The 22,062-nt window shown below is 32.2% G+C and overlaps 1 protein-coding gene across 2 annotated transcripts in view; it reads left to right on the forward strand.

Annotated features, from left to right (window-relative positions):
* LOC127726699 (transmembrane protein 135-like) overlaps window positions 1-22,062 on the forward strand; it is a 113,770-nt gene that overhangs the window by 87,764 nt on the left and 3,944 nt on the right. For both annotated transcript variants that reach the window (XM_052234152.1, XM_052234150.1), the window contains exons 7-10: window positions 13,086-13,124; window positions 15,262-15,466; window positions 17,540-17,707; window positions 19,116-19,256. In XM_052234152.1, coding sequence (XP_052090112.1) covers window positions 13,086-13,124; window positions 15,262-15,466; window positions 17,540-17,707; window positions 19,116-19,256 — 553 coding nt within the window. The remainder of the gene's footprint in view (window positions 1-13,085; window positions 13,125-15,261; window positions 15,467-17,539; window positions 17,708-19,115; window positions 19,257-22,062) is intronic.

The raw sequence follows: 22,062 nt of genomic DNA on the forward strand, positions 1-22,062 counted from the left end.
ATCCAAAAATCATTAGAGAAATGGATTCCAACACTGAATCTTGTGCAATGGGATATTTCTCCATCCTCAGCAAGCCTTGTGGTTTTAAAATTTAAGTTTTAACTGTTTCAAGGGGTGAACTATCCTATTTTTATTGTTTATCCTTTATCATTATAGAGCCCAGCAGATAATCTGACCACAAGGAAGTCTGTCGGTTGTCCTGGTTTGACAGTTTATCTCAATGATTGACAATTGATAGCCGAAACTGACAAGGCTCCTGGCCTGGACATAAATTGTTTTTATTTATATTGGTAAAATAATGATAACATTGACAGTGAATCTTGAGATAAATTTCTTTTATGTTCAGATAAGTTTGTGGGTGGGTCTTGTAGAAAGTAAGGCTGAACATAAGTAAGGTTTTAGCTGTTAAAGATGTTATGACTGAGGGGAGATAACTCAAACTTTTTTATTTTCTTATTTCCATCTTTAAAAAAAAAGAAATTAAAATAAAAAGCAAGCAAAGTAAAGCTAATAAACTTCAATAATAAGAAAAAAGGCATAAGCATTTAAATATCATTTCAAAAAAGGATGACTTGCAAAGAATATACATGTATATATATTTTATTTAGTTCTCAAATTAAAAAAAGCATCACACATTTTAACAAGATAATATCATGGCTAGTTAAACGTTAGTTGTCTACATTGCAAAATTGACACTGCTTATTTAAATCAAGATATTGTGGATTAAACTTATTTTCCTGGGTTCCAATTTTCATGGATTGAAGACAAATTGTATTTTTCTTCACATGATTTTGCCATCTCATCGTTACCCTCAAAATCAAAGAAAATTGGTACATTGGGAATAATAATGAATCCACAATTATCTGTGGATGATTAATGGTTGACCATTCCTTATGTTGGTTGTTGGTTATACCCACAAGATGGCAATAAGGTGATCAGCTACATTTTTATGCCCCCAGCGTATGCAACGGGGGCATTAAGTGTTACCCTTGACTGTCTCTCTGTCCGTCCGTCTTTCCATCTGTCCCATTTTCATTTCTGCACTGTAACTGAAGTTTGTCTCGTCCAAATTTTATGACACAACTCATACACCATGCTAAGAACCACAACACGCAGACAGAGTATGAAATCTGGTTTTGAGTCATTTAACGTTTTAGAGTTATGACAATTTTTACCTTTGAAAATTGCAAAGCTTGAGCGGGGGCATTCGTGTCATCGGACACATTCTTCTTTCATTTGATCATATGTAGAGTTTATCTAGAATAAACATGATAAATGTGTATTATTACATTGGTTGCAATGAATTACCGTGATTTCCCAGTGAAATAAAAACCGATAATTTCACATGTGAAATAAACTCGGTTATTTCACTCATTTGACGTCATACAACAATAGGTGTTGTTAATGACGTCGCATCAATGCAAATTATGAATGCATAGAAAACGATATAGTTCCTTACATTTTCTACTTTAATTCCATTAAAAAGCCCATTGTCAATGTATTAAAAAGAATAACTAATCAAAGAATTCAAATATCGAAAAATAGTCAACTTGTGACCGAACAACACTGAAAATTAACTCATACCCTTCACGCATTTGTGATTTAGTGTGTTGTTCGGTCACTCATTGAATATTTTTCTATATTTGAATTATTCGATTAGTTATTCTATAAATCATTGTGTGAGGAAAATGTAGTGTGAATGGGATAACATTAAAAAAAGTCATATTGACCTTCAAGTCTTCATTTAGAGACAGTTAGCAAAGGTACTTTTACCCTTCTAAACTATTGGTAAGTACATCTTAATTATTGACTTTTTACACTGTATAAGGTATTTATCGAATATATAGAAAAGTATGTACATTTTGTACTACAGAGAAAGATAACGAAACCTTTGATATTTCCCTGACCATTTAAATAAGTAGTAAAGTGTACGCTATTTTGTGAATTGCTATTTTTTTTTTCACGTCTGGGATATATGGAAATGAATATTTTCACACCATGCATGCAGTATTTAATTCCCTCATTACAATAATTTTGATAAAACAATTGAAATATGTGAACAAATGATCATTTCCTTCCCATTTTGTTATGATCCCGGTATCAAATTATCGGTGGAAATGTCAGACGCAGAGATGAAAATGATGATAGATAACCACTTATTTAAATTAGGGTCACATGATGAGGGCGAAAAATTGTCCTGAACATTATAAGGTTTTGTCAGACCATTAATCACGACAATCAAGTCAGTTTCTCCCACGTTAAGGACTACTGTTTAGACTGAATGGTCATTGTATAAGGAAAGGTATTGGATATACAGTAATCTATTAATCAATTAATCCTTCTAAGCTACTGTAATTTAAAACGACTCTTTTAATAAATGTGGTTAGAAACATTTTATTAAATGACAAAGTGAAAAATTGATTTTCACACATTTTTTTCTGAAAAAAAAAAAAGTTATCTGTCCTGTGTGTAGGAAAAATAAATATCCAGTTTTAAAGTTATCCTTTTTAATAACATATAATGTATACTAAGTAATTTGTCTCTCAGCGCTAAAATAGATAAATAGAAAAAAAAAATTTCACTTGTATGAGAATTTTTTTTTCGTTCAACCTTCGAACCTCAGGGACTGGTCTTCAGGCAGATATTTTGTTTCTTTCAGAGTTCTCGAAATCTTTTTCCCTGATGGGTGGTTCTTGAAGAAAATCTGCTGGTTCTCACCTGTTATTTCTATTGCAAAAATACAAAAAATGACTGTCTGTCCTTGCGAAATTTTGTGGTCTGGGCCTTCGGGCTACCACTTTTTATGCCTCACCTAGGGGCATTATGTTTTTCGGTCTATGTGTCTGTTCATTCGTCCGTCTGTCCCACTTCAGGTTAAAGTTTTTGGTCAAGGTATTTTTTGATGAAGTTGAAGTCCAATTAACTTGAAACTTAGTACACATGTTCCCTATTATATGATCTTTCTAATTTTAATGCCAAATTAGAGTTTTGACCCCAATATCACGGTCCACTGAACATAGAAAATTTCAGGTTAAAGTTTTTGGTCGAGGTAGTTTTTGGTGAAGTTGAAGTCCAATCAACTTGAATCTTAGTACACGTTCCCTATGATATGATCTTTCTAATGTTAATGCCAAATTAGAGTTTTGACCCCAATTTCACGGTCCACTGAACATAGAAAATGATAGTGCGAGTGGGGCATCTGTGTACTATGGACACATTCTTGTTGAGAACTCTTTTTACAGACTTCCATGGATAACTGGAGAATTAATGTCAAGAAGCTTATTTGACATGTTGATTGAACTGTGGCATATATATATCAGTATTTTGTCATCCTTTAGAGAAAAAATATTTGAGTGCTGCACCAAAACACACCTGTTTGAGTACATAGAGAAAGTAGAGAACTCACAAGAAAGTTTCGGTTTATAATATCTCTCATTTTAACAGTCACTGCAATTTAAAAGTGATTTCATATGATTTAAACCTATACACACTTAAAATTATCATAATTGAAGATATTTTATTTGAATAAGGAATCGTAAAGGATGAATTATGTCTAAGAATAAAAGTTAATGGTTAAATAGATGTTAAAAATCTTTAAAGGATTTTAAACATTAAATAGTCAGCTGCCGATTTTTTATGCCGTTATCAAAATCACAATTGAAAGTCCTATTGCAGTACAAATTTGATGGTTTAATGCGTTAATTCTGTCATATTAAGTCATATGTTATTATTCCTCATATTGATTGGTTAGTTTATTGTTATTCCCTGTGTGGTGGTAGCATTGCTCTATGAGTTTGTCCTTTTTGCACTCTAATCTGTAAATCGTTTTAATTAATTGTAAAACGCTATATAGAAGCACATGATTGGTTGATTAATTGATTGTTGCTTGTGTAATGTCCAGTGGCAATTATTTCATGCATATTTAGGACAAGAAACTATTATCAATAGGTTCTGCAAAGTTGAACGACACGGATGAAGGGCCAGAATTTTGGACAACCATTTAAAAAACAATCGTATTTTGGATAGGGACAGAAATTTTGGCTTGGAACAGGCTTAGTGACCTATTGACCCCACCAAAGAGACAGTTCACTAAATATGGAAATGTGATGTGTGAGTTGGTCTACGAGTGGTGTCTTAAAAAACTTATTCTTTTATGAATTTTACGGGAAAATGTTTCCAGAGTCAGAACCAAAAATTAATATAATGGTAATAATATATATACACAAATTCAATACAAAATTAAAAAAACTTGATGGAATCTTTTTTTAAAGCCAAAACATATGTCTGAATCGTAAGAAAATATTTTTTTTTTTTTTATTATAACAAAAATTGTATGTCCTGACCAAGGATTGTCTAAATGATACTTGTCCTATATAATCACATATATCTGTAGGCTGTGAAGACATCAAGAAGTAAAACCAGATGTCACATGACAGTAAAATAGATCACATCTCTAATTATATCATCTATTGTTATATATTTCCTGTCACAGCTGTTTACAAATACTTTGCTTGACTTAGTACATCAGCTTGTAAAGAATAATTTGATATTCAATTAAATCACTTCATTTAAAGTTTTATCATGTTGAATTTTTTAGGGTGTTCATTATTGTGTGCATAACTTAAGATTAAGAATAAACTTAAGCTCGTTACATGGACTCTGGAGGATAGTTATTTGACTGCATGAGTTCTGAGATAGTTGTTGTTTCAACGTGGAGGTGGAAAAAGTTGTCACATGACATTTTTTTATACAAACCTGCCTAGTATATAACTCCGGAAAATTAAGCCAATAGTATTATTGAAATGGACTTCTGCTGAAAACTTTGACCACACTCTTATGGTTTCCCCTAACTCTGTTTAAACCCTACCTTTAGGTGAAAATCACAACACTGCATATATTTCTGATGTAATCACATGACCTGTGTGAATAAAAGGGACTTAAAGTATTGGCAATAATACCACATCTCCTTATTTCTGTATGACCGCAAAAAATTTGTGCCTGTATAATGGTATTGCGATGTTGCATCGTTCAGACTAGCCTAGAGATGAACGATCTTAATCAAATAAACTTTATTGTTTAAAGCTACATCTAGTGAAGAACAGTTTCTTATGAATAGCAATAGCAAGCAAAAGTCAAAATCTAGATCATGACCCTGACCAGTGACCTTGACCTCAATATCCTTGTAGTGAACCAAGGACATGAAATCAAGACTGATCACTTATAGTTTAGGAGCTAAAGTCTTAAATAAATCAAATTTAGAAAGGGAAATAACTCTATCAAGAAGTCACTAGATTAGTTGAATACAATAATCTGTAGATGTACCAAACAATTTGGACCACTATTGTTTTTCATTGTCTTCTACAGTTACAAAGTTGTTCAGGGAGATAACTCTTGCAAAGAAAAGTGGTTGGCTAAGTATACTATTAGTTTCAAAAGCCAATGGACTGTCAATATCATATGTCGAATATCATAAATACATTTTCAAAACAAATAAACAATGCATGAAAAAAAGTGTTAGAAGCAAATAGAATAATCAGAATAAACCCTATAAACCAAATATTAAGATTGTATTATTGGCATGGAGTAAATAAAATAATATATACTGTTACCTCTATATTACTCTTACGTTTGACCTGATGTCCTCTTGGTAATTTATAGCCAAAATGTACCCCGATTTTGCCTTTAATGGCCAAAATTCTAATAGATATTTAATATAATGTCACTTTTAATGACCTAACAGTCAAAATTCTGTCATCAAGCCTTAAAAGATATATTTTCATTTTTTGAAAACTTTTACTTATAAAAGTCCAAAACATTGTTTTTAGTAATGACTATTATTAGATATACATTGTATTTAGTAATTATTAAAATTTCAGGACATGAAGTCCCCTATTATTCCTAAGAAAAAGGGAACCTTATGTTTTCAATGATATTGTGTTTAGTTAGGTTGCTGTCTCTAAAGAAAAAAAGCCAGGAAAGTCATCCTTTGTAAAAATAAGGTATTCAGTCATTGTACTAAATGCTGTTGACTTTTAACATAAGTATATATAATCTGTGACAGTTGCCATAAAGCTGGCGTCAGTTGTAAATAACTTAGTACTAACATGTAATTGTAACTACCGTTGTAACAGATATAGGTACTGTCAAATACTAATGTTTGTATTATTAATTATGTCATATGAACTTGTTTTTTTGGTCAGACAAGGTCAGAAAGACTAAAGATTTCAGTGCAATCCCATAAATGTCATTTTATTAATGCACTTGGCTTTATATAACATATTTCACCCACACAGAGAGAGAGAGGGATCAAGTCAGTTATTTCTCTGAAATATGGGAATTAATATGCTTAAGTTGTAAACGACATTTAAATAAGGTTATGAAAAATGTAATTGTACTAAAAGGATTCATAAATAGAGAAGAGATAGAAATATGTAAAAAATGCAAAAGTCTTACCAGATAAGATATGCAACGATATATATGACTTTGGCTTGTTGAAGATAATATAGAAATAAGATTTGTGTTTGCTTTATGCCATATCAGTGCAAAAAGGTTAGATCTTGGAGATAGAAAATAAAAAGATGTAGTAAGATTTCCAATGAGATAACTTTTCAACCCAGCAACCAATTTAATATGGATGTAAGCAACTATGGGTAATTGTACTGTCCTCAACAATGAGTAAATCCCACATACTGTTTAGCCAGTTATAACAGGTTATGACTTGACAAAATGTAACACAATTCAAATGAGAATGCTTAGTTAAGTACCCTTTTCAATAATATGATTTTATAGATAAGTATGTATATATTTATTAGTACATAAATGACACATATTTGTCTACAAGTATTGTAGAGGGTGGTAAAGGGTTATTTTCGTGCAACGTGTTTTGCCATTTTTATTTCACATGCAGCCATGAAAAAGGTTCGTTTTTCATCGTGTTTCGTGAAATTGGTAAAAAGATCAACGTGCAAGAAATTTGTAATTGTTAGTTCATCGTGAAATGGCAATTTTATTTCGCGTTCTTCCGTGCAGATACCCCCCTTTACGCCCCTCATTGTAGAATATTCAAATTTTTGTGGTAATACTTTCTTCAAAATTGTAAAACAGATGTGATCAAAATCTACCAAAGAATAATGCTTAAACTGGTGTGAACTAAGCTGTGTTGAGGGCTTCACTTTGACTTTAGATTAAGAACTGCATAACTTGCTTTAGAGTGATCTGGTGACCTGAGGCCATTTTTAAACATGACTATATGACATTAGTGTGGTACCTTACTGGAGCCTCACATATCCCTTCTTTTCTTTTTGGAATAACTACACTAGCAACCTCTAATGTTATCCCTTTCTAGAAAAAAGGAATTGTGCAATAAGGCCACATTGGAAAAACTGTCGTCTGCTCAAAATGATGAGCAGGTCACCAAGCATATTCAAGCTGGCAGTGAAATTTTCAAATAGCAAATTACTACATACAAATTACATACAAATTACTTATGTGCACTGTAATTTTGAAACTATTGCTCTGAAATTTGCAACAGGATAGGTTCCCAAAATATAAACTTGCATTATTAATTTGGAAAGCATTATTTGTATGGAGCATTTCCTAAAATGCTGGGACTATTGTACTTCTTGTTAGTATAATAATCCCTGGTATAATATGTATTTGCATTCAATTTGTTTTAGATTTCATCTTTTTACAAAAATAAACATAAATTTCAGGAGTATATTGTGAAAGGTGACAAAAAAGGGGAAGTAACTCAAATTTTTTGTGAAACAGCTTTGAAATAACACAAATTATTTGTGACCTAAAGCTAAGGTTATTGGTGTTTAAATAAGCAGTGTGTTTGACACCAAAGCTGTCAAGTGAAGCCATGCACTGAAATGGGTCACTTAATTTGAGTTTACACAGCTAGTTGAACTTCTTGTCCAGGAAGAATTACGAATTTGCCAGTATTTTAAAGAAAAATCACTTATGAAATCAGTCTGTAGGCTCAAGAATCCGGGTGAAAACTGGTCAATATTTGAATTCCCGGGTTATTTAAAAAATCCCAGGTGAGGGGTGAAAATCTTGAGTCGCACACGCAGGATATGGGTCAATTGACAGGTATTGTCCCAGTAAAAACGCAATAATTAATCTCTTATTTGTCATCCAGTGTTAAAAAAATGGATTGATAAGTGCCAGCACAAAAATTTCTGAATGAACAGTAATTGTCGATATGTATTATTTGTTATTGTTAACCTTTTTGGTATAAGAATGGTATATGGTGGTAGCTATGGTCTGTAATATGCTCTCCAATATTTTTAGCATGGTACAATTTGAAAAAATTACAGAACTGTTATTTTGCTGATTTTTTTTTTATCTCAACCCTCAATCCTCTAATTACATTCTAATCTCATTCACTATCAAAAGGTATATTAGAGAACATATAATAAAAATCATTACAGGAAAAACACTTAAGTTAACTGATTTTTATAACTTGCCTCATAAAAGACCTATGTGTACTCACAGGTCAGGACCATGTTTTTTTTATCAGAAATCTTTCCAACCCCCAAAAAAACTGACAAGTACATGAAATACATACATTGTTAAGTTGTATTTCTCCTTGTACTGTAGATGTGTTTAGATAAGGAATCCTATAAAAAAAGAGCTGGTAACAGTAATTCTGTCACATGATCAGACAGGGAACAAGACTACAGAATGTCAGAGCTTTGTGATAGCAAACAGTTAACATGATCATATAAATGTGTAGTATGTGTCTTTTGGAATAAAAGTTATTATGATTTGCTAGTACATAAGTACATTGTTATAACAGTAGTTTAACAAAAGCTAGAAACAAAATAATTGATGGTAGCCCTGTGTTGTTAAGATTTTACCATGTTTAAGAAAAAAATTCTTAAAATATATTCATCTTTCCAACACTATAGATAACTGAATTTTGACATAGTTTAATCATTTTCAATTAAGTATTCAGTTAGTAGGTCACAGTGACCTACTTTCGGTTGAAGACTTCTATTTCTAATTGCATATATATGCATACTAATTTCACCAAATTAAGTGATACGTATATCACTTAGTACTAAGTCATAGAGTATGCATACTGTTCATTAAGACTTATGTTTAATTTTTTGTTACTCGGGATTCTGGTACATTAAACTATTACCTTTAGATAGGAATAGTTAGTCAGGAAAATGTACTTCCTTTTGTAATGATTCCACCAAAGTATCACAGTGTATAATTTTGGGGTCTTTAATAGCTTGCATTTTGCTAAGTTCCTGTGCTGTATGGGTTCTGCTCATTGTTGAAGGCTGTACAATGGCATCTGATGGAAAGTTGTCTCACTTGCTATTATACCACATCTCCTTATTTTTATTTCTATTCATTTTCATAGGCTCCTACTAATGTCCAATAACTGATCCAGCAGCAGCTCCTACTAATGTCCAATAACTGATCCAGCAGCAGCTCCTTCTTATGTCAAATAACTGATCCAGCAGCAGCTCCTACTAATGTCCAATAACTGATCCAGCAGCAGCTCCTACTAATGTCAAATAACTGATCCAGCTGCAGCTCCTACTAATGTCCAATAACTGATCCAGCAGCAGCTCCTACTAATGTCCAATAACTGATCCAGCAGCAGCTCCTTCTACTGTCCAATAAATGATCCAGCAGCAGCTCCTTCTAATGTCCAATAACTGATCCAGCAGCAGCTCCTTCTTATGTCCAATAACTGATCCAGCAGCAGCTCCTTCTTATGTCCAATAACTGATCCAGCAGCAGCTCCTTCTAATGTCCAATAACTGATCCAGCAGCAGCTCCTTCTTATGTCCAATAACTGATCCAGCAGCAGCTCCTTCTTATGTCCAATAACTGATCCAGCAGCAGCTCCTACTTATGTCCAATAACTGATCCAGCAGCAGCTCCTTCTTATGTCCAATAACTAATCCAGCAGCAGCTCCTACTAATGTCCAATAACTGATCCAGCAGCAGCTCCTTCTAATGTCAAATAACTGATCCAGCTGCAGCTCCTACTAATGTCCAATAACTGATCCAGCAGCAGCTCCTACTAATGTCCAATAACTGATCCAGCAGCAGCTCCTTCTAATGTCCAATAACTGATCCAGCAGCAGCTCCTTCTAATGTCCAATAACTGATCCAGCAGCAGCTCCTTCTTATGTCCAATAACTGATCCAGCAGCAGCTCCTTCTTATGTCCAATAACTGATCCAGCAGCAGCTCCTACTTATGTCCAATAACTGATCCAGCAGCAGCTCCTTCTAATGTCCAATAACTGATCCAGCAGCAGCTCCTACTAATGTCCAATAACTGATCCAGCAGCAGCTCCTACTAATGTCCAATAACTGATCCAGCAGCAGCTCCTACTAATGTCCAATAACTGATCCAGCAGCAGCTCCTTCTAATGTCCAATAACTGATCCAGCAGCAGCTCCTTCTTATGTCAAATAACTGATCCAGCAGCAGCTCCTTCTAATGTCCAATAACTGATCCAGACGCAGCTCCTTCTTATGTCCAATAACTGATCCAGCAGCAGCTCCTTCTAATGTTCCATTACTGATCCAGCAGCAACTCCCTACTAATGTCCAATTACTGATCCAACGGCAGGTCCTACTTATTTCACTGACTCCTTATCATTTGCATGTCCTCCTAAAAAGTTGTCTGTTATCTTTCTTTAGACCTAGATTCTTTTCGCTGGCAAGCAGTCCATCCAGAAGATGGTGTTTTTGCCTTCATTCTTCCCTCTGTTAAGAGATTCTGATCTTTCTTCTGTTGATCATCCATCTTTTCTACATTCCTCCCCACTTATGATAGATTTCTACAGATAATTTGGCATTACATACTGAAGTATTCTGTGATAAGTAATCAGGCTGATTTACTGACTTCTACATTTAATTGATCAAGTGCCAGAGTCTAAGATGCTTCAATTATCTGCTCTTGTCAAAGATTGACAATTAGAATTATCTCCCCTTAAAATAAATTGATTTATCTAATTTTGACATAATGGGAGGTTACCTTGCATTATAAAAAATCTCTGTTGTAAGAATAGATATTTGTAACCTGTATGCACTCTAAACTGAAGTTCTGGAATCTTATAATTTGACAAGTGGACATATTTTTATGCCTTTTATTTTGTAGAAAAAGCTTTATTTATGCTTTAAAAACTGGGTTAAATATGATTTGGAGAACTTGATAAAAATGCAAATTTTTAATGGGTTTGATTGAACTTATGTCTCCCTATGATTGCTGCTGCCAGTGTAAAAGTAAAATGCTGACTGCCTAAAAAATAAGTCTATTATTCTGATTTTCTGGTTAGTACTGAAACATATGAATGGACAAAAATCTAAATGTTACTCAAAGTACTAATATCTTGATTATGAAGATACTTTCATTAAAATAATATAGCCCCCCTCTCAAAAAAAAAAATTAAAAAAAAATTCTAATTTTTATAAAAAAAATAAACCAATATTTGACAAGAAAATTAAACACATTATAATAATTTCTTAATTATCTTGATTATGAAGATACTTTCATTAAAATAATCAAGCCCCCTCCAAAAAAAAAAAATTGAATAAGGAAAAAAAAAAAATAAAAGATCTGATTTTTAATAATAATAAAAAAAAGATATTAGACAAGAAAATTAAACTTAATGTACTGTGAACTAAACACATTATTATATAACTTACAGATTGATAATGTGTAATATACATTAAGAAATGTCAATAGTAGCTCACCGTTGCTGATGTGTCACAATGATACCTACAATGATGTAACATGTTTAGTAGTAAAAAAACAGCTGATGATGCAAATTTCATCAAGATTTAGATATAAAAATTAGAAGATGTGGTATGATTGCCAATGAGACAACTTTCCACAAGAGACCGAATGACAAAGAAATTATCAACTATAGGTCATTGTACAACCTTCAACAATGAGCAAAACCGATACCGCATAATCAGCTTTTAAAGGCCCTGAAATGACAAATGTAAAACAATTCAAAAGAGAAAACTTAAATGGCCTGATTTATGAAAAAAACAATGAACGAAATACAAATATGATATTGTTACAGACTATTTATTGGCCTACTGTGATATTATTATTATTTGTGGGATTACCAAATTTCGAGGATTACATGGGTAGAGATAAACAAATTTTGATGTTCGAAGAAGTCCACACTTTTCATAAGATTGTATGCAGATTTAAAAAAAAACAACACTAAAATTGGTATCCATGAAAATAAATGTATCCACAATTCTCAGGAAAAGATGAAATAAACAAATGTGCAAACTTTTGTAAAAATTTTTCATCCTTTAATTGTTAGTAGGTCCTAAAATTAAAATTCTTTCTCAAAAAATTTCCGCTCTCAGTTATTTTTAGTGAATTTGACACTTTATTTTGTGAATTACAAAAAAAAGACATAATGTAAATGATTGCCTTTAATATGAATATCTCAATATACATTTAAAATGGCAAACTCATTTCTACTTTTCGAAGTATTTACTATCTGTACATGTCTATGGAAATTTTCACACACTATAATACTATGATGTTAATGCTTTACACAAAGTTGAAAATGAATGGTTTGTTTCTTATATATTAAGTACGAAGTCAAATTTCTACATTTCATTTTATATATTTTCAAATGTCCATATCTTTGTTACAGATAGATTTATTAAGTTAATTAAACTGGCATTTTGAAATGGATTTTCAGTTTTTATCTTGTTACAATATAGAAAGTTCAGAAATATTTACCTAAGTACATGAGCAGACTGCGGGAGCTGATGTTAGGACATTTTTTTTGTGTTCATGAATTTTTGTGAACAAAGAGTTCATGAAAACTTTCTGTTCAATTGAGGAGTAATTCATCATTTACTGCACTGGTTCATGAACATTCTTGCCCATTTTCTGTTCAAAGGGGCTGCACTGATTTAAATGCATGGAAACATTTCATTATGATGCGAATTCCTGCACAGTCTACACATTCAGTCTTGATATAGAATTTAAAAAAAGTCTTAGAAAGGAGATACAGTGATGTGATGAGGGTCTTCAGACTAATGTTATAATGTCTTTTCTTTATTTACAGGAAAAACAGTCTTCCTAAATCAATCCTGTCAACATTCAGGTTAGTGGCATAAGGGAGGTAACTCTAATATTATTTTTATAGTGATTATTGATTGGAACAAATATACAGTTCAAATATTTGTATGTATAAAAAAAAGATTGCCTGACAAATGTGTTTATAAAATTAAACAGGCAACAAATTAAATAAAAAAACAAACAATCAACCAAACAAAAACCCATATTCCCTGAATAAGATTTAAAATAACAATTTGTTACTAAGGAAGTCGTTACAATGAAAATAAAAAAGTTTGAAATGAACAATCCAGACTGATGGGACTGTTAGAATGAATTTTTAACCACATCTATACCTCACATTAGAAGAAGATGTTGATTTTCCATTTGGATGGGCTCACAAGGAGCATAGTACAATATCAGACAATATTATAGACAATAACAAAATCAATACAGTACAAAGAGCAAATAGTTTGAACAAACATTTTATATATATATATGTATATCAATGTTTACGATTCAAATAATCTCATGCACACCTACAAAAAATAGAAAAGCAATTAATGATTCATATATTATGAAACATATACATAGATATAAGAAGATGTGGTATGAGTGCCAACGAGACAACTCTCCATCCAAGTCAAAATTTATAAAAGTAAACCATTGTAGGTCAAAGTACAGTCTTCAACACAGAGCCTTTGCTCACACCGAACAACAAGCTATAAAGGGCCCCAAAAATTACTAGTGTAAAACTATTCAAACGGGAAAACCAACGGTCTAATCTTTATAAAAAACGAGAAACACTTATGAACCACATCAACAAACGACAACTACTGAACATCAGATTCCAGACTTAGGACAGGTACAAACAATTGCAGCGAGTTTAAACGTTTTAATGGTACCAAACTTTCACCCTTATCTGAAACAATAGTGTAACATCACAACATAGAAATACACAGTCTGTGTTAAAGACCTTTCAGGATCCTCAGGTTTTGTCTGATTAAAACGCACCTTCAAAAATTTGAATGCTGAAATTTCATTGGCAGATGTAAAGTAAAACGGAGCATTTAAGATCCTTATAAGCATTGCTTGGACACAGGATCTGTATTTTAAACATATTGAACAGTATTCACCCCAGTATTTTCAAATAGCACCATGGAATTCCAAATTAGCAATGTTTCCCCAAAACTATAAAAACCACATTTATGATACATTCAATTATAAAATCTATTTAGATAGCACTGTGGTGAAAAATATATATCACCATGGTGTAAATATAGCACCATGGTAAAAATATAGCACCATGGTAATCATATAGCACCATGGTAAAAATATAGCACCATGGTGCCATGGTGCATTAAGGTCCTAGGGAGAACACTGTTGAATGAAAGGAGAATTTAAGTATATTGATGAGGCAAAGACATCTAGAACTCAACATTCAATCTTCAACAACAACAAACAAGTGTCTATGAGATATGTCAAGCTCTGAAATTGTCCTTGTTCTGAATATGCATGAAATATTTATCAAGCAACAATGGAATCATCAATCTGAATTGCCCAGAATCTATACTAAGTTTGAATAAATTAAACAGAGACTTCCAAAATTCTATTAAAACCATTTACTGCGGATTCATTTACTATAGGTTTGTAAGCAAACTTTTACAAAACTATGAAACAAAATATCCACTATTATACAATGTTACTAAACGACGAAAATTGGTCCGTACGTCCCAAAGTCCCAAAGTTGGTTTCCGTTCTCTAACTTTAGTTTGCCTCAACCAAATGTTATGAAACTTTTACACTTTTATGCTTATTACCACAAAACTCAGATCAAGTACAGATTTGGGTAGCGTCACTTGTACCGTTCTTCAGTTATGTCCCTTTATATTTTTATATGAAATGCAGGCGGGGGCATCATCTGTGTCCCATGGACACATTCCACATTTATTTATTAATGTGAATATGACTGGGTGAGTGTCGCAATACATGTAGTAAGAACTCGAATTTTGATATCAGATGCATATATCTGCAGATTTTCCCCAAGTCTCAATAATTAAACTCACATTTTAGTCCTTTGGTAAAAAATTGCAAATAATATCTGAATTTATAGTACAGCTCCCAATCAATCTACTGGTAACCATGGCAAGTTTTAGAATTATAATTACTTTACTATTTTACATTAGTAAGCTTATAGGAATAGAGGAGTTACCATCCACAGCATTATCAGAGGAAACAGAAAAACAGGAACCAGTTCCTGTCAGACATAATGGTTTCCAGCATCAAATTAAACAGAACAAATCAATACAGACTGTAGTCAGATGGTTGAAAGATCAACGTAAACATAGACTGTGTCAACATAAAAATAGCTGTATTTATTATACACTAAAGGTCTGTTTATTTAGGTTTAACATATTTTTCTCTAATTTTTTCACTATTTTCACATTTCCCAACCGATTGTGAAAAAATTGTTCTCCTCACCAGTGAAATAACAGTTCTCGGCAAATGATTGGTCGAAATTTAATTATGACGTCTAATTTTCTTGGTTTCTTCTGAATTTCCTATTGTGACGTCATGAAAAAAGGCGACCATGCCTGATGACGTCACATATAAATAACACAACTTTCTGCAAATCTTTGCAAAGAAAGGATAAAAATCATTAGAGAAACAGATTACACCACTATAACTCGTGTATTACGATTTTTCTCCACTCTCAACAGTTAAATTTTAATTATTTAAAACGCTCTGCAAGCCACACGCTTTAAACATTAAAATTTAACTGTCTTGAGTGGAGAAATATCATAACACACTTGTTGAAGTGGTGGAATCTTATATGTTTCATACAGACTTACATTGTGAATTAGCATGTTAAAAATCCGGCTTAGCGTATCAGTCTAGTACAAAGCATGGTTTATATTCATAAAGCAAACATTTTCTCATTCTTTTATATATGAGTGCCAATGAGACAACTCTCCATCCAAGTCAAAAATTATAAAAGTAAACCATTATAGTTCAAAGTACGGTCTTCAACAAGGAGCCTTGGCTCACACCTAACAGCAAGCTATAAAGGGCCCCAAAAATGACTAGTGTAAAACCATTCAAACAGGAAAACCAACGGTCTAATCTAGATAGAAAGCGGGAAACGAGAAACACTTATGAACCACATCAACAAATGACAACTACTGAACATCAAATTCCTGACTTAGGACAGGTGCAAACAATTGCAGCGGGTTTAAACATTTTAATGGTACCAAACCTTCACCCTTATCTGAAACAATAGTATAACATCACAACATAGAAAGACACACTATAGAATATTAATAGAAATGGCTTAACTCAACCAAAAGACATATTAACACCAGTGAACATACACTGAACAAATAAATTTGATCTATGATACAATGTAAATACAAAATAAATAAACTAAGGGGAGAATAATTAAAGTAACATGTTATGCCGCTGTGAAATGTTATGCATTTTATGCATGTACTATTTGACACTGTTCATCAAACACAATTAATTATTATCATAATCCAGATAAAATACTATTTTGGTGAGAGATATTTACAAAGGGGTATTATTCCTGAGAGGCCTCGGTGGTGGAGTGATCTAAGTAGTTTCACCTTCATTATCACTAGCTTGTCAACACTAAGGTTGTGAGTTCAAACCCTGCATGTAGCAGGTGCTTTCGACTCTAATCTTGATTGCCTAGGATTGTCAGTTTTCCTGATGAAGGTCATGGTTCTCTCGGGGCACTCTGGCTTCCTCTACCAATAAAAACTGACTGCCATGATATAACCAATAGTGCTTGAAGTTGCGTTAATCACCAACAATCAATCAATCAATATTTTAAGTTAGTAAAATATATTACCTGATTAACCTGTCACAGTGAAATTAACTAGATTAACTAGAAAGAACAGATATGGTGTATTTGGTTATGACACTAGATCCATATATTCACATGGGAAAATCAAAGGAAAGGAACATTGTTTTTCTGACTGTTCTTCATCTTACAGTTACAGAGAAGCCTTGTTGTACTGTAAACCAACTTATTTTTGCGGATACTTTATTTCGTATTTAGCCCTCCCAAGTCGACTTGAAGGCGATTTATTTTTCGCAATTTTCTAATTTTCTTCATCTATATACATAACGGAAAACATAGATTTTATGTATTTGCGATGATTTATATATGTGTTATTTACCTACTCGCGAAATTCAATTAAATCGTTCGGGAAAATTAGTTGGTTTACAGTATGTTATAAACACTTCCTCTGTGCATTGAAGGACAGAGGTGAAGAGTTGTCAACAAATCATAAACTATAAACGACAAAATATCGAACAGAATTTGCTTATTGTAAAATACACAGACAATTTAAAAACATTTAGAAAACATTTTACTAACTGCAACAATAATGATGAATTCTTTAAAATTTACAAATTAAAAGATGTATTTTATATTTTCAGGGTTTACTACGAAATTTTTGTATAGGGTATGGAATTCAGGGTGTTGTGAAAGTCCTCGGGTCGCTGACTAAAATCGTTAGGAGACCAAGTGCCTTACTACAAGCTATTAAACATAAAGATAACTTTAACCTTGGTGCTTTTCTTGGTTGTTTTGTAGCAATATTTAGGGTAAGTTAAACAAATGTCAAAAATTTGTGAAATTCTGTAAATTCAATATTTTATTTTTGCATGCACTTATTTTTGTCATTGTAAGCCGAAAAGTAAAATACGGGATGAATTACAGCGATTTAAAGAAATGCCGCATACAAATAATGCAATCACTATTTGATATGCAAAGTTTTATCTTTGCAAAACGTATTCTGTCGCAATTTTCTCAATAATAAAAATATGTAAAAACTTTTTGAATTTAAGGTAAACAAATGTAAAAAAATTTAACTACATGAAATTTTGAAATTTTTGTATGCTCTTATTACCATTGTTGAACAGAGGAGAAAAAATGTGGACTAAATTGATAGTTTTTAGGAAATGCTGCCTAAACATATTGGTATCACAATTTAAATGCAATTTTTTTATTTTTGCAAAACTTATTCAGGGCTATTCCATTAAAATGTATGTGGGAGGGTAGGAAGGGAAGTTTAATTATTGAATGTGGGTCATAGGTCTTTTTTCAGTATGCTTCTATTACCATTATGCAAAATTATCTAAAAAATGGTTCTTGGTTGAAGGGATATTTTGAAAGTCCCTTCCTACCCTCCCACATACATTTTAATGGAATAGCCCTCACTAGTAATTTTCGCAATAATAAAAATGTAGCATAACTTTTGAATTTACAGTACCTTTTAGGACAAGGTATTGGTATATTGTGTTTCCAAACCTATTTTCAAGAGAGTCCACCTATCTTTATGTAATTTTGAAAGTTGTTCCCTATATTTTGAATATTTTACGCATAGCTGTATTTCTCATAGAAAAAGAGAATTTTTGATTATTAATATGCTACTTTTATGGGAATGGATGACACATATGAGTGTAATAATTTTCATATGAAATCCCAAAGAAGGGTTGAAATAGAATTGCAAAATAAAAAAAACTGCTACACTACAGTGCTTCAACGAAAACATCATGAAAATAGCAAATCTATGATACCAAACACTGTTGAACAGCTGTGGTGCAGAGCAGTGCAATTAAACAGCACCAAAATAGAAAAAAAACCAAAACAACCGAAACTGTAAATGGCCGCCTCCTGTCTGACCAAATTTGACAGCCGCATCTACCAAGAAAAATAAAGGTCACCAAATGCCCTCAAGGCACCAAGCCAACCATTGCAGCCCTGTATAGGAAGTCAAAACATTAAACTCGCCCATCATCATCATCTGTTAAATGAAAAATGTAGAAATCATTGTATTAAGAATTTACCCATACAAGGAGTTTTCTTTTATTAAAAAAAAAAAGAAGAAAAAGTTTTTTCTGCACTCATTTATTACTTTATAAGCTAATTTCTATCCCGATGGATTTGGATATGCTTATCAAATAAAGCATGAAAATCATAATAATATTTATACAATTTTTCTTGATACAGGCTGTTAATTGTTTACTGCGATGGCTACGAGACAAAGATGACAGTTTGCATGGAATGGTGGCAGGATTTCTAGCAGGCTGGTCTATGTTATGGTACAAAAGTCAAACAATAGCTTTATATGCAGCATTTAAATTAGCAGAGGTTTGTTTTAGTAAATATATTATCACTTGGTAATGGAGTATGGTCTAGAAGCACTATATTTGGCCTTCAAATTTTACCTATTTCATTTCCTGTCTAAAAATTAATATTATAGATAAAGAATATGCAAATATAATTTCAAGGTCAAACATTTGTTTTTTACAGTTTGCTTATGAAGGTGATTGTTTAAAAAGTAATACATTATTCCTGTTTATATAAATATATAATGATGAAAATGAAACTTTTTCATTAGCAATATTTTTTTTTGTGAAATTGTTAACTTTGCAAGTGAAAAAAGGAATAATTTTGCATTTTTGATTCTGAAATTGTTAACTTTGTAAGTGAAAAAAGGAATTATTTTGCATTTTTGGTTCTGAAATTGTTAACTTTGTAAGTGAAAAAAGAAATAATTTTCAATATTTGTTTTAGGGCTATTCCATTAAAATGTATGTGGGAGGGTAGGAAGGGACTTTCAAAATATCCCTACAACCAAGAACCATTTTTTAGATAATTTTGCTTAATGGTAATAGATGCATACTGAAAAAAGACCCATGACCCAATTCAATAATTAAACTTCCCTTCCTACCCTCCCACAAACATTATAATGGAATAGCCCTTATCAAGGGGCTTGCAAATCTTCCAGTTGTTTTAATTTTATAATATGTGCCTGAGACAATAGTTCCAGCACATACATTTTATATTTGTAGTTTTTAATGAGCAAAATGAGATTAGGGGTGTAAGTCAATGAGACAGAAACCCAACGACACAAATAAACAAAAGAGATTCCAATATCAGCATAACAATTTTAATAAAAGACAGGTGTATACATAAAAACATATGGTCAAGCTCTAAATTCCCCATATTTTTATTAAGTTTACACTGGCAAAATTTGCTCATGTGAAAAGTTCACATGAGATTCACCCCAAACGAGCTTAAACATGAAACTCACATGAAAATTTTCATGTAAATTTCAAGTGAACTCTACAAAAAAAAAAAAAAATTGAATTTTTGATGATTTTAATTAAATTTGAAATTTAGATGTTAATTGAATTACTTTATTTTTAAAATTCGTGTGATTTTCACGTGAAATTCACGTGAGTTTCACATGAGATACACAGGAAACTCATACGAACTGATTTCACGTGAGTTTCACATATAATCTTGTTTAAGGTGAAATTCATGTGAGATTCACACGAATTTATATTCACGTGAAATTTCCCTGTGTAAAACAGACTGTTACAGATCTGCCAACATTACCAAATTATCCAAATAGCAAAATATTAAGTTATGACAAACACTGATAATGGTACTGACTTGTATGCTTCTCTTGTGCTAATGAGGAGGTGCTCTATGGATCTATAATAATTAGAAATATTTCAAAATGAAGTGATTTTTTGGTAAATATAATTGAAATGTATGTGCAAAATTCAAACTGTAAGGAATTTCAAACATTTTGAACATACACTGAGATTTTATGGTTGAGGCCAACCTTAAAGATATGTTTGTTTGCAGTTTTCCGACTGTACCTTCAGACTGAAGGGTAGGTAGGTAAGAAAAATATTTTATTTTATCAGCCAAAATGAAGTTTAAACAAGCAGTTACACAAACCAAGTTTCTTGTGAAGAAATTTCTTTTAAAACAACAAACACTGAAAACCAACATGAAATGAACAGGCATTTTCAGATAAAAACTTTTCAACCAAAATTGAAACTATAACATGGTGTGATTATCCAATTTATGACATTATTGAATACTAGTACTGGAACACTTATAAGATCTTATAAACAAAGAATGACTAGAATTGATTTAAAGAAATTGTTCACTGACATATGCTTCTTTACTAGAAAGTTTTCATGAGTAGAGTATTTTCATTAAGAAAATGTAGATATCAAAGATTCATAAGACAATGTAAGAGTGTTATCAATAAAAAAATTAACCATTGAATCTTTCTCAATTAAAAAAAAAAGGAAACTTGAAAACATATCTTTGCCATCTGACTGTTTTCATAAATCTAACAATATTTAATTATATGTAATAAGGTTATATTTTGAAAGATATGTTGATGTGATCAGGCTTTAATTAAAACCAAAAAAAATTTCAGGGTGAAATCAATAGCACCCCTTTAAAAGTAAATGGTCTGTACTGAAATGTTTTGACTGCATAAAAAATTGGCAGCATAGCTCCTAAGGACATGTTTTAATTCAATTCACACAAGCCACACTGTTTGAGTATATTTAATATTGTAAGAGGGAGAAGAATTGCAATGAGTGGGGTAGCTCCCCTTATCCTAAAGGAGCATACTCATTGCAATAGAAGATAGATTTAACATAGAGAAAGTATATTTATTTTTACAAGCCAACCATTAATTTTCTTTACATCTTTGTGTAGTTTCTGTGGCTTCTTATAGATTTGGCATTGTCTATCGATTATAAATTTCAAATGCGCACTTCCTGGCGTGTTTACAGGTATCCATGAAGTCATGGAGAAGTGGTTTCACCCTTGTTGTCTTCACAACGTTTTATAGAAACTATGGCATACTTCAGGCTGCTGTCAAATTGTTTAACCACTGATATTGGTTCCATAAAGTCAGGCTCAAGAGATTCTGTACCCGATCTGTTTGAGATGGAAATGGTTATCGTGTCGGTTTTATGAATATCCACTGCATCATGCGTTCTCAAATCGTCAATGATATCTGTCTGAATCTGTATAAACAGTTTACTATTAAACTTTTTTGGTTGTTATTTGTTTTAAAATTGACAGAAAACGACAGCGCAAAGTACTCCTCCATGTCTTCATCGATACCTGTAAA

The sequence above is a fragment of the Mytilus californianus genome, unplaced genomic scaffold (genome assembly GCF_021869535.1).
Source record: "Mytilus californianus isolate M0D057914Y unplaced genomic scaffold, xbMytCali1.0.p SCAF_18, whole genome shotgun sequence".
Lineage (NCBI taxonomy): Eukaryota > Metazoa > Mollusca > Bivalvia > Mytilida > Mytilidae > Mytilus > Mytilus californianus.